The sequence below is a fragment of the Ictalurus furcatus genome, chromosome 14 (genome assembly GCF_023375685.1).
Source record: "Ictalurus furcatus strain D&B chromosome 14, Billie_1.0, whole genome shotgun sequence".
NCBI lineage: Eukaryota > Metazoa > Chordata > Actinopteri > Siluriformes > Ictaluridae > Ictalurus > Ictalurus furcatus.
In genome coordinates, this window is record NC_071268.1 from 12488900 (window position 1) to 12505993 (window position 17094).

At 39.3% G+C, this 17094-nt stretch overlaps 1 protein-coding gene across 15 annotated transcripts in view; it reads right to left on the bottom strand.

The window, feature by feature from the left end:
• Positions 1-5168: 5168 nt before the first annotated feature.
• The window catches only part of rassf7a (Ras association domain family member 7a), a 36663-nt gene continuing 24737 nt past the window's right edge, over positions 5169-17094 (bottom strand). For 10 of the 15 annotated variants that reach the window (XM_053641588.1, XM_053641586.1, XM_053641587.1 and 7 more), the window contains 5 exons: positions 13434-13597; positions 11521-12350; positions 9363-9537; positions 8585-8671; positions 5169-7463 (listed from right to left, as the gene is read on the bottom strand). In XM_053641588.1, the coding sequence (XP_053497563.1) occupies positions 7432-7463; positions 8585-8671; positions 9363-9537; positions 11521-12350; positions 13434-13536 (1227 nt within the window). In that variant the 5' untranslated portion in view covers positions 13537-13597 and the 3' untranslated portion in view covers positions 5169-7431. Of the gene's footprint in view, positions 7464-8584; positions 8672-9362; positions 9538-11520; positions 12351-13433; positions 13598-14040; positions 14417-15309; positions 15329-17094 lie in introns of those variants that run through there. The other 5 variants (XR_008387685.1, XM_053641585.1, XM_053641591.1 and 2 more) reach the window with 5 other exon arrangements.

Genomic DNA, 17094 nt, shown 5'->3' on the forward strand with positions numbered 1-17094 from the left:
TGTATAACCAAAAGGTATTAATCATCTAGCAAGTGGTGTGTCAGTTTGGGTGTACTGTAGAACAAACCCTATAGTACACCCACAGTGGGAGTGTTAACACCACACCAACATTTTGAATCCAACAAGTAGCTTTGAAATAAAACAAAACAAAGCAAAACGAACTTTAAACAACAACAAAAAAAGACCCATATGAACCTGAAGTATAATACATTTGAATTAATAATTTATGGAAAAACTATAAAGTATGTTTTAGGTTTAATGGTTTGATTAAATGTATAATGTTTTAGGCTTTGATCAGTGTTTATTTACTATGTTTAATCATCTATTGAAATTTATTTATAAGTATGTATATGTGAAATATTCCATTTTAAACGTTTGGCTTTGTTTCATGCTCTATTATATATTATATAATTTTTTTTTTCAAAGGGAAGCGGAGGAAGGAAAATTAATGAATAAATAAATATTTGGCTTTACCTACTATTTTATTACCTTTTTTTTTTACATTTTAATTTCAAAGTTAATTTCTATGCGGAAAACCTCACATCTCAACAATGTTTGGCGGGTCATGTAATAATTCAGTCATTTCGTTTTATGGAAATCGCTTCCTCTCTCTCTCTTTCTCTTTCTCTCTCTCCGCTGCATCCTTGCTACGTGCACATCCACACCAGCTTCATGGCAACGCAGTACACAAGCGAACTGAGACCAACCACTTTGTTTTGGCGGCGAGGGGAGCGATTTTTCATAAAACACATAAATGCCTTAAAAAACTGTTTTCTATCGCTGAATTTACATCACGTATCACGTGTAAAATACAATTAACAACGAACAGTGCCCTAATAAAATCGTAATGTCAACAAAGACACGAAATGACCACATTAAAAATGGTTCAGTCCCAAAGTAAGACGTGCAAAACCGAACGCACCGCACCCCAACTATAACACAGACAGAGTCAACCGAACAATGCGTCATAACGCCCACCTCTCAGAGCTCGTTATTTGAGAATTTTAATTTAAGGGCGTGGTTAATCCGTTAACGCTGATATACTATTGGCTAAATATTAGGATTGAAAAATGGTCATTTGCATAAGCAGGTCAGGTTGCAGAAGCAGAGGAGTGGGCAGGGTTGGTAGAGCGCAAGTGTTCTGAACTTCTTGCGCTCTTCTTGTGAACCTTTTTTTAAAAAACGTTACTTTATTAACAAATTATTTAATAATACATTTAAAAAAAACTACAACAGTGCTTCGGTTGTTTTTATGGGACCGACCACATAGCAACTGGACTCGTTTTTCTGTCCTTGATTGATGCTGTTTAATGGAAAACTTGAGTGGTGAGTAACCGACTTAATTATAGTAATATATCACTTAACACCATGATTTAATTTCTTGTCTATGGTTAGTAAAGAAAACATTTCATTTTGATATGCTGTTGTATAAATTGTGGTTAACTTTTTTTTTCCCCGCCTGTAATTGGAGGATTATTTTTATTTTATCATGTTCAGCTAAATCTCTCAAGTGCGGTGATTATTTGACAAATTATACGTTAAATAAACACTTATTTCAAATAAATAAATAATAATAATATACATTTTTCCTCCCACATGAACCACTTCTTGTTCAAGTGGTTGCACGTGCAGACAAACCTCTGATGTGAATAATTTATATGTCGGGATAAAATGTAAACCAGAATAATTATTAAACCTAACACTCCAGCCCTATCATGTCAGCCATGATGATGATGATGATGATGAAGAAGATGGACTAATGGTGTTTCCACGTTCAGTATGATTGCTGTGTGGTTGTATATGGTTTGCTGAGGTCGCTGAGTTTCTGAAGGCAGGTAAGCCACTGACTAACGCACACTGCGCCTGTTCTCCTCTCCACTGTGCGTGTGACAGCGGCTAACCAGCGTTTAGAGTCCTCTCTCACTTCACATTCACTTCAGCACACAAGGAAACCCCGCTGGAGACTTGTTTAACTTGTCTTCACACCGGAAGCCTCTTCTCCTACTGTATATTAGGGTATTTTTTATTTACTTTCTGTTACTGTTGTAGTGTGTGTGTATGTGTGTACGTGCTCCAGGTCACATGTGCACCTTCTCCATTATGACTGTATCTTCTACAAGCCACTGAACTATTTCCTTATCTCAGTTATGGTAGTAATGTGTACATGTCAATCTAATATGACTTGCTGCTCGCTACAAACCTGGTATAGTTTACAAGTCGGAGTAATATGGCTTAAAAACAGTAATTTCCAGCACAATAGTGTAGCCTACATATCGCAGTACTACTTCATCCTGATTATCTGATAGCGTATATTATATGATAGTGTAGCCTTCGTGTGTAAATGACTTTAATCTGTCTGTTACATTAGTAATCTTGTATATAACAGTAAGAAATATTTTTAGTTGATCCAATACAGTATAGTCGTATAGTTTAGTTGTGACCATATGTTTGTTACAGTAGTATACCCTATATGTGGCAATACATTCTCACAGTATTATACAGTGGGGGAAATAAGTATTGAATGTGTGAACTTTTTTCTTTTTTCCCCAGGAAATATATTTCCAATGAGGTTATTCCCATGAAATTTTCACCAGACATCAGTATTAACTCAAGAAATCTGGAAATATAAAGAACTCACAACATTAAAGTCCATAAATAAAGTGGAATGACACGGGGAAAAAAAGTATTGAAGATGTTAAGAAAAAGCAGTTCTCCATGGCAAGGAACCAGCTGCTTTCCATAAGTAATTATACCCTCTATCTATGCAAATTAATATCAGCTGGGTTAGTAAATTGATGGTCTATAAAAAGGCTTTTCGTTACCAAGGTGCCACACAAGAAACATCTCATGATGGGTAAAAGTAAAGAGCTCTCCCAAGACCTTTGCAACCTTATTGTTGCAAAACATATTGATGGAATCCAATACAGATGTATTTTAAAACTTCAGAATTTTCCAGTAAGCACCACTGAGGCCATTATCCGCAAGTAGAAGTAACCTCACTCCGTCATCAACCAGCCTGGCACAGGAACTCCGCAAGATTTCTGACCAGGGAGTCAGAAGAATAGTCAGAAGAATAGCCCAAGAGCCAAGGACCACTTGGAAAGAGCTCCAGAAACACTTGGAGGCAGCAGGTGCCATCGTCACAGAGAAAACAATAGGCGATGCACTCCACTGCTCACGCTCACCCCGCAAGACTCCATTACTAAAGAAATGTCGAAGCTTGTCCAAAGTTTGCTACAACTCATTTGGACAAGCCTATGAAATACTGGGAGAGTGTGGTCTGGTCAGATGAGAGCAAAATTGAACTTTTTGTCTGTCATACTACACACAATGTTTGGAGAAGAAATGGCACTGCACATGACCCTGAAAACACTCTACCAACAGTGAAGTTTGGAGGTGGAAGCATCATGGTGTTGGGCTGTTTTTCATTGCATGGTACTGGAACTTCATATTGAAGGAACGATAAATGGAGCCTTTTACTGGGAGATTCTTGAGAAGAATCTGCTGCCATCCACCAGGATGATGATGATGAGACGTGGGTGGACCTTCCAGCAGGACAACGATCCAAAGCATACAGTAAAGGAAACTCGCAATTGGTTTCAGAGGGGAAAAAATCAAGGTGTTAGAATGGCCCAGTCAATCACCTGACTTGAATCCAACTGAACAAGATTTAAAGACGATGTTTAGAAGAATGAGTCAAAATCATACCTAAATACTGTGTCCCATTAATTTCTTCATACAGGAAACCTCTTGAAGCGGTCGTTACAAACAAAGGGTTCTCCACTAAGTATTAAATAAATTTCAGTTAGTGTGTTCAATCCCTTTTTTTTTTTTTTTCTCTTCCCCTGTGTCATTCCTCTTTATTAACACACAACTTAACTTAATTTATGGACTTTAATGATTGGATTTCTTTATAGCCTATATTTGACCACACTTAATTATAATAGTGTAGTCTATATGTGGCCATATATTCTTGCAGTGGTATAATATAATGTGACTATTTTTCTTTAGTGGTATAGCCTATGTGTGATTATTTATTATTTTTTTTTACAGTGGTATAGCATATGTGACCTGACATTTTTATAGTGGTGTAGCAATAGATTCTTACAATATTATAGCCTACATATGACCATAAATCATTACAGAAGTATAGCCTACATGCAACAATGCTTTACTACTGTAGTATAACCTATATTTGACCATACTTCATTATAGTACTATAGACTACATGTGGCCATAGATTCTTATAGTAGTATAGCACATGTGACCAACCCTTATTAATGTAGTATAGATTACATGTGACCATTCACTACAGTATAGTCCATATTTGACTATACATTCTTACAGTAGCATAACTGATCAGTGACCGTACAGTAGTATACTCTATACATGACGCTACATTATTACAGTAGTGTAGACTACATGAGACAATATTGTTACAGGAGTGTAGCTTATGTGTTATCTTGCGTTATTACTTTGTTCAGCGGCTCTGTGAATAATAAGAAAGGTATGTGAGGATTCTAAGTATCGGTGTGCCGATTAGTCAGAGTTTAATAGGCTGTATCTCTTGCAGTACTACAACTTAAGTGTGGACATAAACTAATTAAATATCTCTATTACTGTATTATAATCTACCATTGGCCATTTTCTATTACTGTACTATAACCTGTGGCTGTAAAATACTTGATCTCTATTACAGTTGCGTAGCTTATGTGTTATAGTAATATTAAATTATCCAAACATTCCAACAGTACAGGCACTATGAAATAGTTTACATATGACTCTAAATACTTTATTCTGTATTACAGTAGTATAACTCATTTTGAGTTGGGATTGAAGCGTTAAAGCATATTTACCAAGATCTGCTGTTCCACTATATAATAAACATGAATGAACTGTGTATCAACGTTGTTGTTGTTTTTATTTTATCTTTTGTTTTGCCTCACTCCCTGCTGTCAGTACTGGAGCTGATATTGAGGGCTGGATCAGTATTTGATGTATTTTATCCTGTGATCATGTGTAACATTGACTGCCTTAACACAGGTCACATGAACATAAAATCACCATCACACCTAGGAGGTTTTGCATAGAGTTTGCAGAGTGTCGATTGTTTTTCCATGAGAATGTCAACATCAAAGCAGTATCAGGTATTGCCCAAAACGCATAGAGCTTTTGATATCAAAGTGTCAATGCGTCTCTATTCCTCCCATATCCCTTTACAAGATATTTCTGTTACAGGAAAGATCTAACCATTATAACTAGTCTCTTATTGATTCATGCAACTGTATATAGATTTATGCCTTTTAATGTATTCTTTGACCTTTTAAACGTGGAACCTGACAGTGTTTGTGTATACAAGTTCACCTTTCTAGGTCTATTGATTATTAGTGTAACATGTTGCATTTAGTTCTCACATGATATCCATGTAGAAGTGAGGTCTTGCATAGATGTGTATGACTAGCATGAGTGTTCATACTATGAGTAGTGGACAAAATGGAATTTGTGATGAGAGAAAACGCACTGAACTATTGACCTTCCTGTGTAGCATTACCTCATAAATATGTGACACAAAAGTATTCCTCCACCTTTCCATGAGGAGTCCTGTATCCTGCTCCTCTGTTTTGGATTTGTTGTATCCTGCGTAGACCGTGTGAATGGTGCTTGTTGGCAGGCGGGACTGACGGATGCTATAATTCTCAGAGATGCAAGGATTTGAGGTTTGGCTTCCTTTAGCCATCAGACAGTTCCCTGATGTGATCACGCTAATCTGATTTCCCATAAATGATCATAAGAGCCAAACGGCCAATTAAGAATGGATCAAGCCGAATATGTGCATCAGTCCAGACAATATAATGGTGATTACATAGCTGCTGTTTTGAGATTGTTGAACAGAAGTACATTATTCAGTAAGAAAGGTTTCAGAATGAATCATTAACCATTCTTTGGATATTTTTAAGGTAGAGTGTGTCTCTATATCGTGCTGCTTATTGTATTATCATCAAGAGACCCTTGGCGTGTCTTGGTATAGAACGCACACATCATATATGAGGTATGAGCTCATACTAAAAGTACGCTTTCCCAGCTGAACAGGATGTGTGCTTCCTTTAGCATTAGAGGAAATCTTTTTATATCTGCGATACAGTTTATCACACTTGTTGAAGTCACGCCACCATTTGAGCCGTGTCTGATTTTAATGTGATGAAAATAAAACGGGTGTATCGTTAGCTGAATTGAGGTTTAAATAACCCCCCCCATGTAAATAACCCTGGCTTTAAAACTCTGACACACAGACTGTAGGTATATAAACACAAAGCACTGTCTTTATTAGACTTAAATACATAAACAAAAGTAATAGTTCTCTAGATAAATCTTTCTGTTAATAATTTACAGTAAATACATGTTTTGGAATGTAACTAAATGTAAACATATATTTGTATATACAGCAGATATATAATATTACATTGATGAGATGAGTAGGACCATTAGAGCAGTAGCTGGTTAAGTACATAGGTGTAATAAGAGAGATCCTTGGCCCTTCAGGTTTTACCTCCAAGATGACTCCCTGGATGTCAGGACTGTAAGACACACACAAGAATATGATATGGAGTGATGTGCTCAGTGTTTGAGTTTTTAATTCAGGAAAAATAAAACCATGCACTGTGAGCCATTCCGGTTTAGCCCATGCCATTGGAAAAACCTGGAAAAGCATCAACCAGAAGAGAAAGGCACCCACACACCCAAAGGGAAGCCAAGTTTAAAAAAGGAAGAAGGAAAGAAAAATTGGATGCATTTCCTGTGTAGATCTCTTTTTTTATTATTATTATATAAGCTGAATGTTCTCTTCATATAGCACGATTATTATTTCTAGCTTATATTGACAAGATGAGCAAAATCCAGAATTTGAGTTCTTTGGATCAGTAAATCAGCAGGCTTGGCTTGGCAGTGTTAAGATGGGAGTGACAGAGTAATGAGTTCACTCTGATCACTTCCTCTGATGCCTTTTCACTTTCAGAGAACTGAGAGTCTGTTATTTCAGTGTTTGAGCATAATTGTTGTTTGATTTGCTCAAAAATGAGCAAATGTTGCTAATTAATTCACATCTCTACAATTAGGAGTAGGCACGTTGAATATTAGTGGCGTCGCTTTGTAAATTTTTTATTTATTTATTTTTAGATAATTGACCATTCTACTACTTAGGGATCACTAAATAATTCAACAGACTCATTCATACTCCTTTATCTCTAGACTAATACTGCATTAACTGTAAAACATTACATACAATAATAGCAGTTCAATATTACTATCATTATTACCATCATCAGGCACAGTGTCTTGTTCTGTTGATAAAACAACGGTTACAGAGACGATTGCTGTCAAGTGGCATTGTGTCACACAGTAGATCCCTCACACACAGTTTGAACTGGAAGTCACCTACAGTTCATTGTTGATTCTCCACTGTTTAACTAAAACACATAGATAAACAAAGATGACCAATGAAACAACACTGACTCCAATTCAGCAGCAAAAAAGGCAAACAAAATGAAGGAGGGGAAAAAAAACAAACAGTGATAGAGTAAGTCTTTGCAAAATCAAAAAAGGTATAAGAACAAAAGGAGAAATAACACTTTAGTTTATTATTTAAATAAAAAAAAAAAAACCAGAGCCATGAAAACACCTTCACATAAGTTTTCTACTGTGTCTGTACAAACACTGCACTCATTGAAAAGCCAATGACTTCCAGTAATATGACGACACAGCAGCTTGAACTATATTCTTCCATCTAGCGTATGAAGATACTGTACAGGCCAGGCTCTCAGTCCCTTAAACTAAAGTGTTGAGAAGGACAAAGTCAACACTTTATTTGAAAGGCACCAGACAAGGACTTGATGAAATGTTTACAAAAACGGAATGTTGCATTAAGAAGTCATTTGGCGGATGACGGATTGAACGAGATCCATCGTCTAACCCTACATGCATTAAAGCTCCACTCCTTTGACTTAAGAGATATGTTTACACCCACATAAAGCTTAAACTTTCTTAACTCGACTCTGAAGGTTTCTAATTCTACCGTTTGTCTGAGTTTCAAACATGTCATAGGATTATAGCAGCTATTCCTTTTCAAAGCTAGGACTTTGTACTGTTGCTATTCTAAATTCATAGAACCTACTGTTATGATGATCTGCACAAAGAGGAGGAAGTTCAGAGGAGGCCGTTCAGAGGAGGCCAGGCTGCATTTTTAAATAAACCATGCTTAATTGTAAAAGATTCTTCAATGGACTATGTCTATGCAGATAGCACACGTCCTACACTGCACAAAGACTGCATACACAAGTATTTGAATATCATAATCCTAACTGCTATGCATGCTGGTCTTATAGATGTGTTTTTTTGCACAACCTTGTATGATGCCAACCAGATAAGGTGTCAATGCGACACATGGTTACAAGCTTTATTAGAGCAGGGTTGGATGAGAAGGGGGCACCATGCGGGAACCTCCACCCAGAGAGTGCTGCTGCCCCCAGGCATGGCTGAGAGGTGCCATGGTAGGACAGGGTAGATGAGCAGCACACTCACACATACACACCCTCAGGGTTCAGGCTGGACACCAGGGGGTGCCGCAGGTTGCGCGGATGCCCCAGAAACTGCTTAGCTGTGGGTCGCTGTAGAGAATCTGTGAACAGGAAAAAGTTTAATTTACAAAATTCTTATAATGGAAAAACAGTGTTTACAAAAGCAGCTGATAATTGGATTTTAATAGTGTAGTGAAAAATGAACAATACCACTGTGCTGAATGATCTGATTACGGGCTAAAATCCATATAGGATTTCTTGATCACGATCGTAATCGGATGTACGATGTAGTATTTGGCTGTTCATATTACCACTTGAATAATCTAGTAAAGCCTAAATATATGAGCATGTCAAAAAGACTTTATAACCTGTCCGGTGAATAGCATACACGGGTGCTTGACTTTGATAGATCCCTGTTCTTTGAATAACACACACCCGATTTCTTCCCGTTGATTGAAAACACCGGCTCTAATTTCACCTTCAAATTAAACTGCTAATCCTAGAGTTTCACATACTTTTGCCACTCAGACATGTAATATTGTATCATTTTCCTCAATAAATAAATGACCAAGTGTAATATTTTTGCATAATTTGTTTCATTGCATTCTCTTTGTCTACTTTTAGGACTTGTGTGCAAATCTGATGATCCTTTAAGTCATATTTATGCAGAAATATAGAAAATTCAAGCACCACTGTGTCTTGATCGAAGTGAATATGTAAATGAAGTCTCGTCTACGACGACCCTGTACGAGACAGATACAGATGCTGTGTTTGTGAGTGTGTTTGCTGTACCACTGTCGATGGATGTGTCCTGCAATAGCTGAGCCAGCTCCTGTTGGTCTAGCTGCTGGTGGAGGTCTGTACGAGAGGAGTTATAGGCTGGGAGCACTCCGGTCTGCTGGATGAACTGCTGCAGGTTACACTGTCTCAGCTCCTTATTCAGCTCATCCAGCTGCTCCTGTTTAGCCTGGACACCCAAGAGGGACAAAGTTACACCAATACACTGTTTTTTCATGATTCTATATAGCCTGTCAATATCACATTACGTATCAAGCTGAAAAGTAAGAGGTTCACAGTAGTACATTTCAAACAGGATGGCCACTTAAGCCATTGTTTTAAATGTAAGCATATATACATTAAAATATTTATACAACTAAAATTTATTTACGTACATGTATTAACTAAACAATTTGGAACTAAATTTTCACTGGACGAGTAAAATGGCTAGATCAGATCAAAATCTATTACGACCTACAATAGGGGCAGTTCATTGGTAAAAAGCGATTAATATTATTCTATCCAGCCCACATGGAAGAAATTTGCATTTTGGGACAAAATCTGGGTTATATGTCTTTAAATGTCTGATACCTGTAATGTCTTTCAACAAACGTATTACATCATTTACGGAATCCAACATAAACTGGTATTGGATAGCAGGGCGAGTCAAATGAAAACCTTAAACTAGAACATAAATAGATTTTTTTTTTTTTTTCTAGAGGATTCCAGACATGGGTTAAGCACATGAACACTTGCATTTACACGTTTGTGACACCTATTTACCTAGCTATTAAGGTTTTCATTTGGCTCATCCTGATATATTGTTAGTTGCTGAATAACTCTAAATCTATAGATCTGGTCATTAATAGATTAATGCCTTTATCACATAAAATGTCCCTTTGATTATTTATTTTTGTAATACCTGGTCTTTGCTCTCAAAAGAAAACCTGAAATTTTTTTTATTATTATTATAATCTTTTTAAAGAAGGATTTAGCACTGCTAGATAAAAATTCGGAGTAGAGGTCAATGACCCATTGCAAATTACACAATTATGCAAACCTTTTTTTTTTTTTTTTTTTTTTTTTTTTTTTTTTAAAACGTGAAATAACTCGGGATGGTTTAAAAGCCTCTAGAGCGAGGAAGGCCAAACTGCTCAGACACATTTACTGCCCTGCAGTTTAGTTTAATACGTTTTCCTTGTTCTACAGGCTTTGAATAACTCGAACACTGGGTGAACTGAGAGAACGAACACAATTTCGGTCTTGTTAGAGCAACAGGGGTAGATACTGTGTGACTAAATAATGTCAAAACATCAAACTGTCAAACAAAACAGTGAATTACTAAATCAGACACTGCATGTAAATTATACTTTATGTGCAAGGTGAAATCTTCAGAGACAGATTGTAGTTGCACCAGAAACCGCAGGAAGAATTCTGCAATTTAACTTGATACCACTAGAGGTCGTCATGCTTCAGAAGTACTCAAAGTACTATTGTACATCCTGAAATTTATGCCTTGTGGCTCTCTTAACAGCAATCCAGGGATTTGTTCTCCAAGGGTGTGTTTCTACACTTGTAGTCAGTGTTCCATTAGTGAAGTGACAAGTCAAGAGCCAGACAAGTCAAGACTAACAACCGTCTACGTGCTAGACACTGACACCTGATGCTCTCCAAGAAAACATGATAATTAACATTCTGCTGCTTAATGTCCGTGTCAGGGTTTCTGCACTCATTAATGAAGAACATTCCAGTTTCACTGGTGTGCACAATAATTAATGGAGTTTGGGGCAAAGGCCTGAGGCAAATGTTTTTCAATATTCAGTAGACTAGAAGTGATTTTGGTCCAAACTACGGTTAATTCATAAAGGTTTTACTCTGGATTATCCATCAGTATTCTGAGCGATCAGAGATTACTGTTGGCCAACAATAGCAAAAGGAAATTCAAGCATCTTTTGTTTTTTCATCACAAAAACACATTACTAAAGCAGATTTAAAGAAATTAATGATATCTTTATTGTAAAACTGTTGAGTAGAAAGGAGACTGAATACTTTTGAACATGACATACATGACATATGAGCATCATTTTAGTTTTGGTGACAGAACTATGCCGAGTTTGTACACAGGACGTGACATCATTAAATCCTAACACAACACCATGTCGTCTCTGCTCACCTGCAGCAGCGTTTCTGCTTTTCCCAGAGCTTTCTCTGTCTGTACCAGCTCACACTCCAACTCCTCCCCTTGTTTCTGCTGACTCTGGAGCTCCGTTTGTATCGCGCCCACAGAGTCTTCTGGCTGTGCCCGTGTGGGCGGGGCTTCAGCCTCAAGTCTTTCCCTCTGAATGTCCTGCTCAAGATGTGTGGATTTTGTAGTGAGATCGTGTAGGCTGGTGCCACACTCCTCCAGCTTGGCGTGTAGCTCAGCCAGCTGCCTCCTCATGGCACGCTCGCGCTGCATCTCAGTCCTGAGCTCCTCCTCCCACTGCTCCTCATCTTCCAGCAGTGTCTGCTCTGCGGCAGCCAACTCCTCCTGCTGATCCCACGCCTGCGTCTCCCGCTCCAAGAGCTCCAGCTGGGCCTCCAGTGCCTGCAGTCGCTCCTGCTGCTGGAGAACTTGCCGGAACACTTCCTCTCTAGACAGACTGGGCAGATGGGAGGTGTGAAGCAACGGAGATGCTCTGGACTCGGGCAGGAGTTTGGTACTCGGAGTCCTACGGTTCTGTTTGGGTCGGGTGCGTGGGGAAGAAGAAGGGCCGAGGCTGAAGGTCAGGGATTTTCTGGGTGCGTTGCGTTTTGGGGGTTCTGTCTCGGAGGGTTTATGAAGAGAGGGTGTGTGCTCCTGGCCATCGCTGCTGTTGCTGGGGCCTGTGCGCCGAAGGTAGAACTGTACCTCGTTACTGTGCTGCCCAAGCTTAGCCAGGGACTCCAGAGGACGCTCAGTAGCCAGAAGCTGCCGCTCGGTATCTCTCAGTCTCTGGATGAGGACATAACGGCCCGTCTGGCCTGCAGGAGGCAAAGGAAGCAGTGAGGCCACATGAAATCTTTCAAGAAGTTTCAACTAACCCAACATTTGCAGTAAGACAAGTTGCCAATACATGAATACAAGGGTGAACAAATCCTCAATTCATTAGCTAACCCACTGGGCAAGTGAAACCTCCAATATCCTGCCCTGTCCCATGTATTGAAATGGAAACTTCATTGACTAGCCTAAACAATGGTAGCAAATGTAATGTAATAATCCATGGTGAGCTACATGGCTAGTTCGATACATTTAATACAGACCTAAGGAAACAAAAGTATATGATTATGTAGTGCACTGAATTTGTATCCTCGACAAAAAAAAAACTGCTGGGCAAAGTTTTGGCTGTAAGCTGTAGTGTTCTGTCAGGAACACTGTCTGTATTTGACTTGGTTTTGTCAACGTAGCAACGTACACTACCAGAGAAAAGTTTGGAGACACTCGACTGAAATGTTTCTCATGATCTTAAAAACTTTTTGATCTGAAGGTGTATGATAATGTTTGAAATCGGTGTTGTAGACAAAATTATAATTGTGCCAACATATTCATTTCTTTCATTAGAAAACTAACATTTTATTTACAAAAAATTTTTTTTTTTTTTTTAAACGGATGACTCCGAGCGAAATATTCCGAAAAGCAGCCGAGAAGAGTCCAGCATAGGTGTGAACTTTAATACTGTTTAAAAAGCATCTCAGGGGAATTCCTCAAGTCATCGGTTGAGAAAATGCCAAGAATACATAACTCGCACTCGAAAAAGTAGCTCGCACTGTAGTTACAGCATTGAGGCACGTTGCACCACAGTGAAGCAAATGAACAAACATTAACACAGCTACATACTAAATGAAACTTTGTCATGATAAAGCGAATAAGGAGAAGAGTTCCTCTCTTTTTCTGCTTGTTTAACCTCCTTGTCTACGAGGTAACTACGAATTAAATTGTCCACCCCTGAAATTATGCGCGTTTTTAAATTGACATTTCTACATTACAGCTTTCAAAAAGAAATGTGGACATTATGTAAAAGCTCTTAATATACAAACAGCTTGATGGCGTGTAACGTATGAACATACCTATGGCTTGAGCGAGAGCGATGACCACATCCTGACAGGATGTCTCCTCTGAGAGGCCACACACCACCCGCACCACACCGTCCACCCACACCTTCAGCTCCATCGGCGTGGCACCGAACCTCAGCTCAGATCAGAAATCAGCACTGCATGACCCAGCACAGGTTCTAGATGGATACAAACAGACCACTGTTAAGACAAAATGTTAGGAATGGAGAGACAAAGGGAAGGTTAACCGCAGTGTTCCCAAAACATAATTATGCTTATTCCAAAATACAGTGGTAAACTGAATGGATAGGTTTTCCCAGAACTTCAAGTTGTGACGAGCAGTTATTCCAGTGGATAAAGAAATTTCTAAAATTATCAAGTCCCTCTTGGCTCAAAAGCACAGCTCTGCTCCGATTAAACACACTGTTGGTTCTCTTTAAAAGACGTTATAGCAGATTTGTGCTTAGGGGAACAGACAATCAAACAGACCTCTGCTGTGAGAGAGTGCGTGCATGTGTGTGTGTGTGTGAGTGTGAGAGAGAGAGAGAGAGAGAGAGAGAGAGAGAGAGAGAGAGAGAGAGTGTGTATGAATGTTTGAATGAATGTGTGCCAGTGCCCCTACTTTGAAGCCTCACAACAGGAACAGCTTGCGCAGCTTTGCTAGTGTGTAACATCGGCAAGTTTGGCAGTGCAGCAGGTAGCGAACGAGGCCCCAGGCAGGAGATTAATGCGAGTGTGGGTTGATGGATGGTGGCTCTGTGCACATTTACTGCAAATGTTTGCAACCTTTGTAAACAAATGGTCAAACAAAGTCAGATGCAGTTACTGAGAGCAACCTCTTTTTAATGGAACTAGGCAATTCTCAGTCAGAGACTGCCATTAAAATGAATGTCCATTCATACAACGATAATTACGCTCAAGGAAAAACAGGTTTTGAAATAAAGGATGGCGGGGAAAGTCACGTCTGGCGAGTTACTTCACTGTCATCACGTATGGCCGAGATCTGCTCCGATTAAACACACTGTTTGTTTGTTCCCCTAAGCACAAATCTGCAATAACTTCTTTAAAGAGAAAAATCAAACAGACCTCTGCTGTGTGAGAGAGAGAGAGAGAGAGAGAGAGAGAGAGAGAGAGAGAGAGAGAGTGTGTGTGTGTGTGTGTGTGTGTGTGTGAGAGAGAGAGAGAGAGAGAGTGTGTGTGTGTGTGTGTGTGTGTGTGAGAGAGAGAGAGAGAGCACGAGAGAGTGTGTGAGCGAGAGACTGACTGAGTGCGAGAGACTGAGTGCGAGAGAGAGAGAGTGCGAGAGAGAGAGTGCAAGAGAGAGAAGGATAATGTGAAGAGAAAGTCACTGAGCGGTACCAGGATTTTTACAGCATTGAAAGGAGGAAACCAGTGGAATGTTGTGACTTCATCCTTCGTGTTAATTCCTTTAATCGAATGTGCTTGTCACATGATTCCCAGAAACACTGACCGTTCGCTGCATGAGTCAGACATTTAGGCTGTAAACAAACACCCTTTGTGTAATGAGGAACAAAGATCTGGCTCTTTGGCAACATGGACCAAATAAGAAAGAAAAGATAATGTTTGGGCCATCATGGAGCATCTGCTTCCACCAGCTTGTTCTGTTTGAGCCTCGTGCTTCATCTCCACTTGTTCACAATCTCTCAATCTGTTCTTGGCACACACAGACACCGGTGCACAATGATCTGAAATAATCTAAGGAGTACCCACACATTCATTTAATCACACTCCTCGTACAATGCAATTACTTTTAGTCACTGTTATTTGAAAGAGTTGCAGTCATGATTTGGAGCTCTGTACTTGAGACGGTTGATACCTTCATTCATCAATACTTTACTGAAGAAATACCACTAAATTATAGTCAGCCCACCTATCATCCGCCATGAGCTGGCAGTGGAATGCTGTCTTACAGGCCTGTGTGAAAGACTAAAACAAATCTTCTTTTGTCTTCAGACAGGCTTGAGCACTAAATCAAGGTCAAGGCCTGAGGGTGCACTTCTCTACACAGCATGAAGGTTACTAAAGCTACCAAACACAAAGTGAAATCCATAGGTGTCACTTGGTAAACATGGGTAACTCCATGCAAATGTCAACCTCAGGATAATAAAAATAAAAGCTGTGAGCACAGAATAAATAAAACCCACATACAGTACATCTCAGTTCAACTTTTATTTATAAACCTATTTCACAATGAGATGACTCCCTAGAAATCATTTTCCAAACGTTTTTCCAGCTATAGTACTGAATTTAAGTGTCTTCAATATTTATTTATGTGTGATGTTTTCTGTTTGTTGAAACATGATCCATACAGATCCATACAGGTCATATCCTAAAAGGAGTCTAATGGGAGATTTACCTTCCCGAGTGAGTATTAAATTCCATCCATTTTCCATACTGCTTATCCTACACAGGGTAGTGTGAAGCCTGGAGCCTATCCCAGGGGACTCGGGGCACGAGGCGGGGGACACCCTGGACAGGGTGCCAACTCAAAGCAGGGGACAATCGCACACGCCCATTCACACACTACAGACAATTTAGAGGGTCTTTGGACTGGGGAGGAAACCAGAGTACACGGAGGAATCCCCTGAAGCACAGGGAGAACATATAAGTTCTATACACACAGGGTGGAGGTGGGAATCAAATTCCTAGATATTACTATATAAGAGCTAGTGTATATAGAACTATATACAGTACACTACCATACGTCTGAGGAAACTCACAGTTCAGTCGCACTGTGTGCTCTCACAAATGATTATGTATGTGTCCCTTGAGCACTCGCAGTTATTGATCACAGCCCATATGCTAAACTCCTGCTTTGATCTAGTTATGTGAAGAGACCATGTCAATCATGAGCACAGGTATATTGGAATACAAATACCCAGTATCCCTAGAAGGAATGCTGAAACTGCAGCACTTTATAGAAGGCAAAGAAATGACATTTCCAGCATGAACATACAGCACGCCATCATAATTCATTGAAATATAGTACTCCTCTCATCATTCTCAACCAAGTCAGGGAATACTCACTCCTTCAGTTTACTAAGCATCTGTATTGTATGTTTCAACAGTTTCAACTTACTTGCACCTTAAACATGCATTTTAGAGCACTGTACTCAGTTATATGAAGATGAGACCACACACCCATGGTTTTCAAAAGGTTCCAAGCGCTGGAGCCTCATTTATGGCCTCGTGTACAGTGGTGGTGTGTACATAGAGGCCCGTCCCAACTATTAATATCATCCATGAAACAAATATTAAACTTCAGAAAGTCCTACATTTTAAATTCCATTCAGATGCTAATTTGATGAATGATTAAAAAAAAAATTGCTGTTTGAAAGATAGAACTACAAAAAGTGCTAGTAAAGTCCCACTGGGGCAGGAATAACATAGCCCCAAGCTCAGGGAAGGAGCAGGACATGACAGTTAATAAGAGGGTTGCCAGATTGAGCTAGTTTAATAAAAAAAAAACCCTCTACGGTTGGCATCCATCGATTTTCTGTACCGATTATTCTACACAGGGTTATCCCTGCTAGGCTATCCAAGGGAACTCGGGGCACAAAGCAGGGGACACCCATTGCAGGGTGCCAACCCATCACAGGGCACAATCACACACACATTCACACACTACGAACAATTTGGAAATACCAATCAGCCT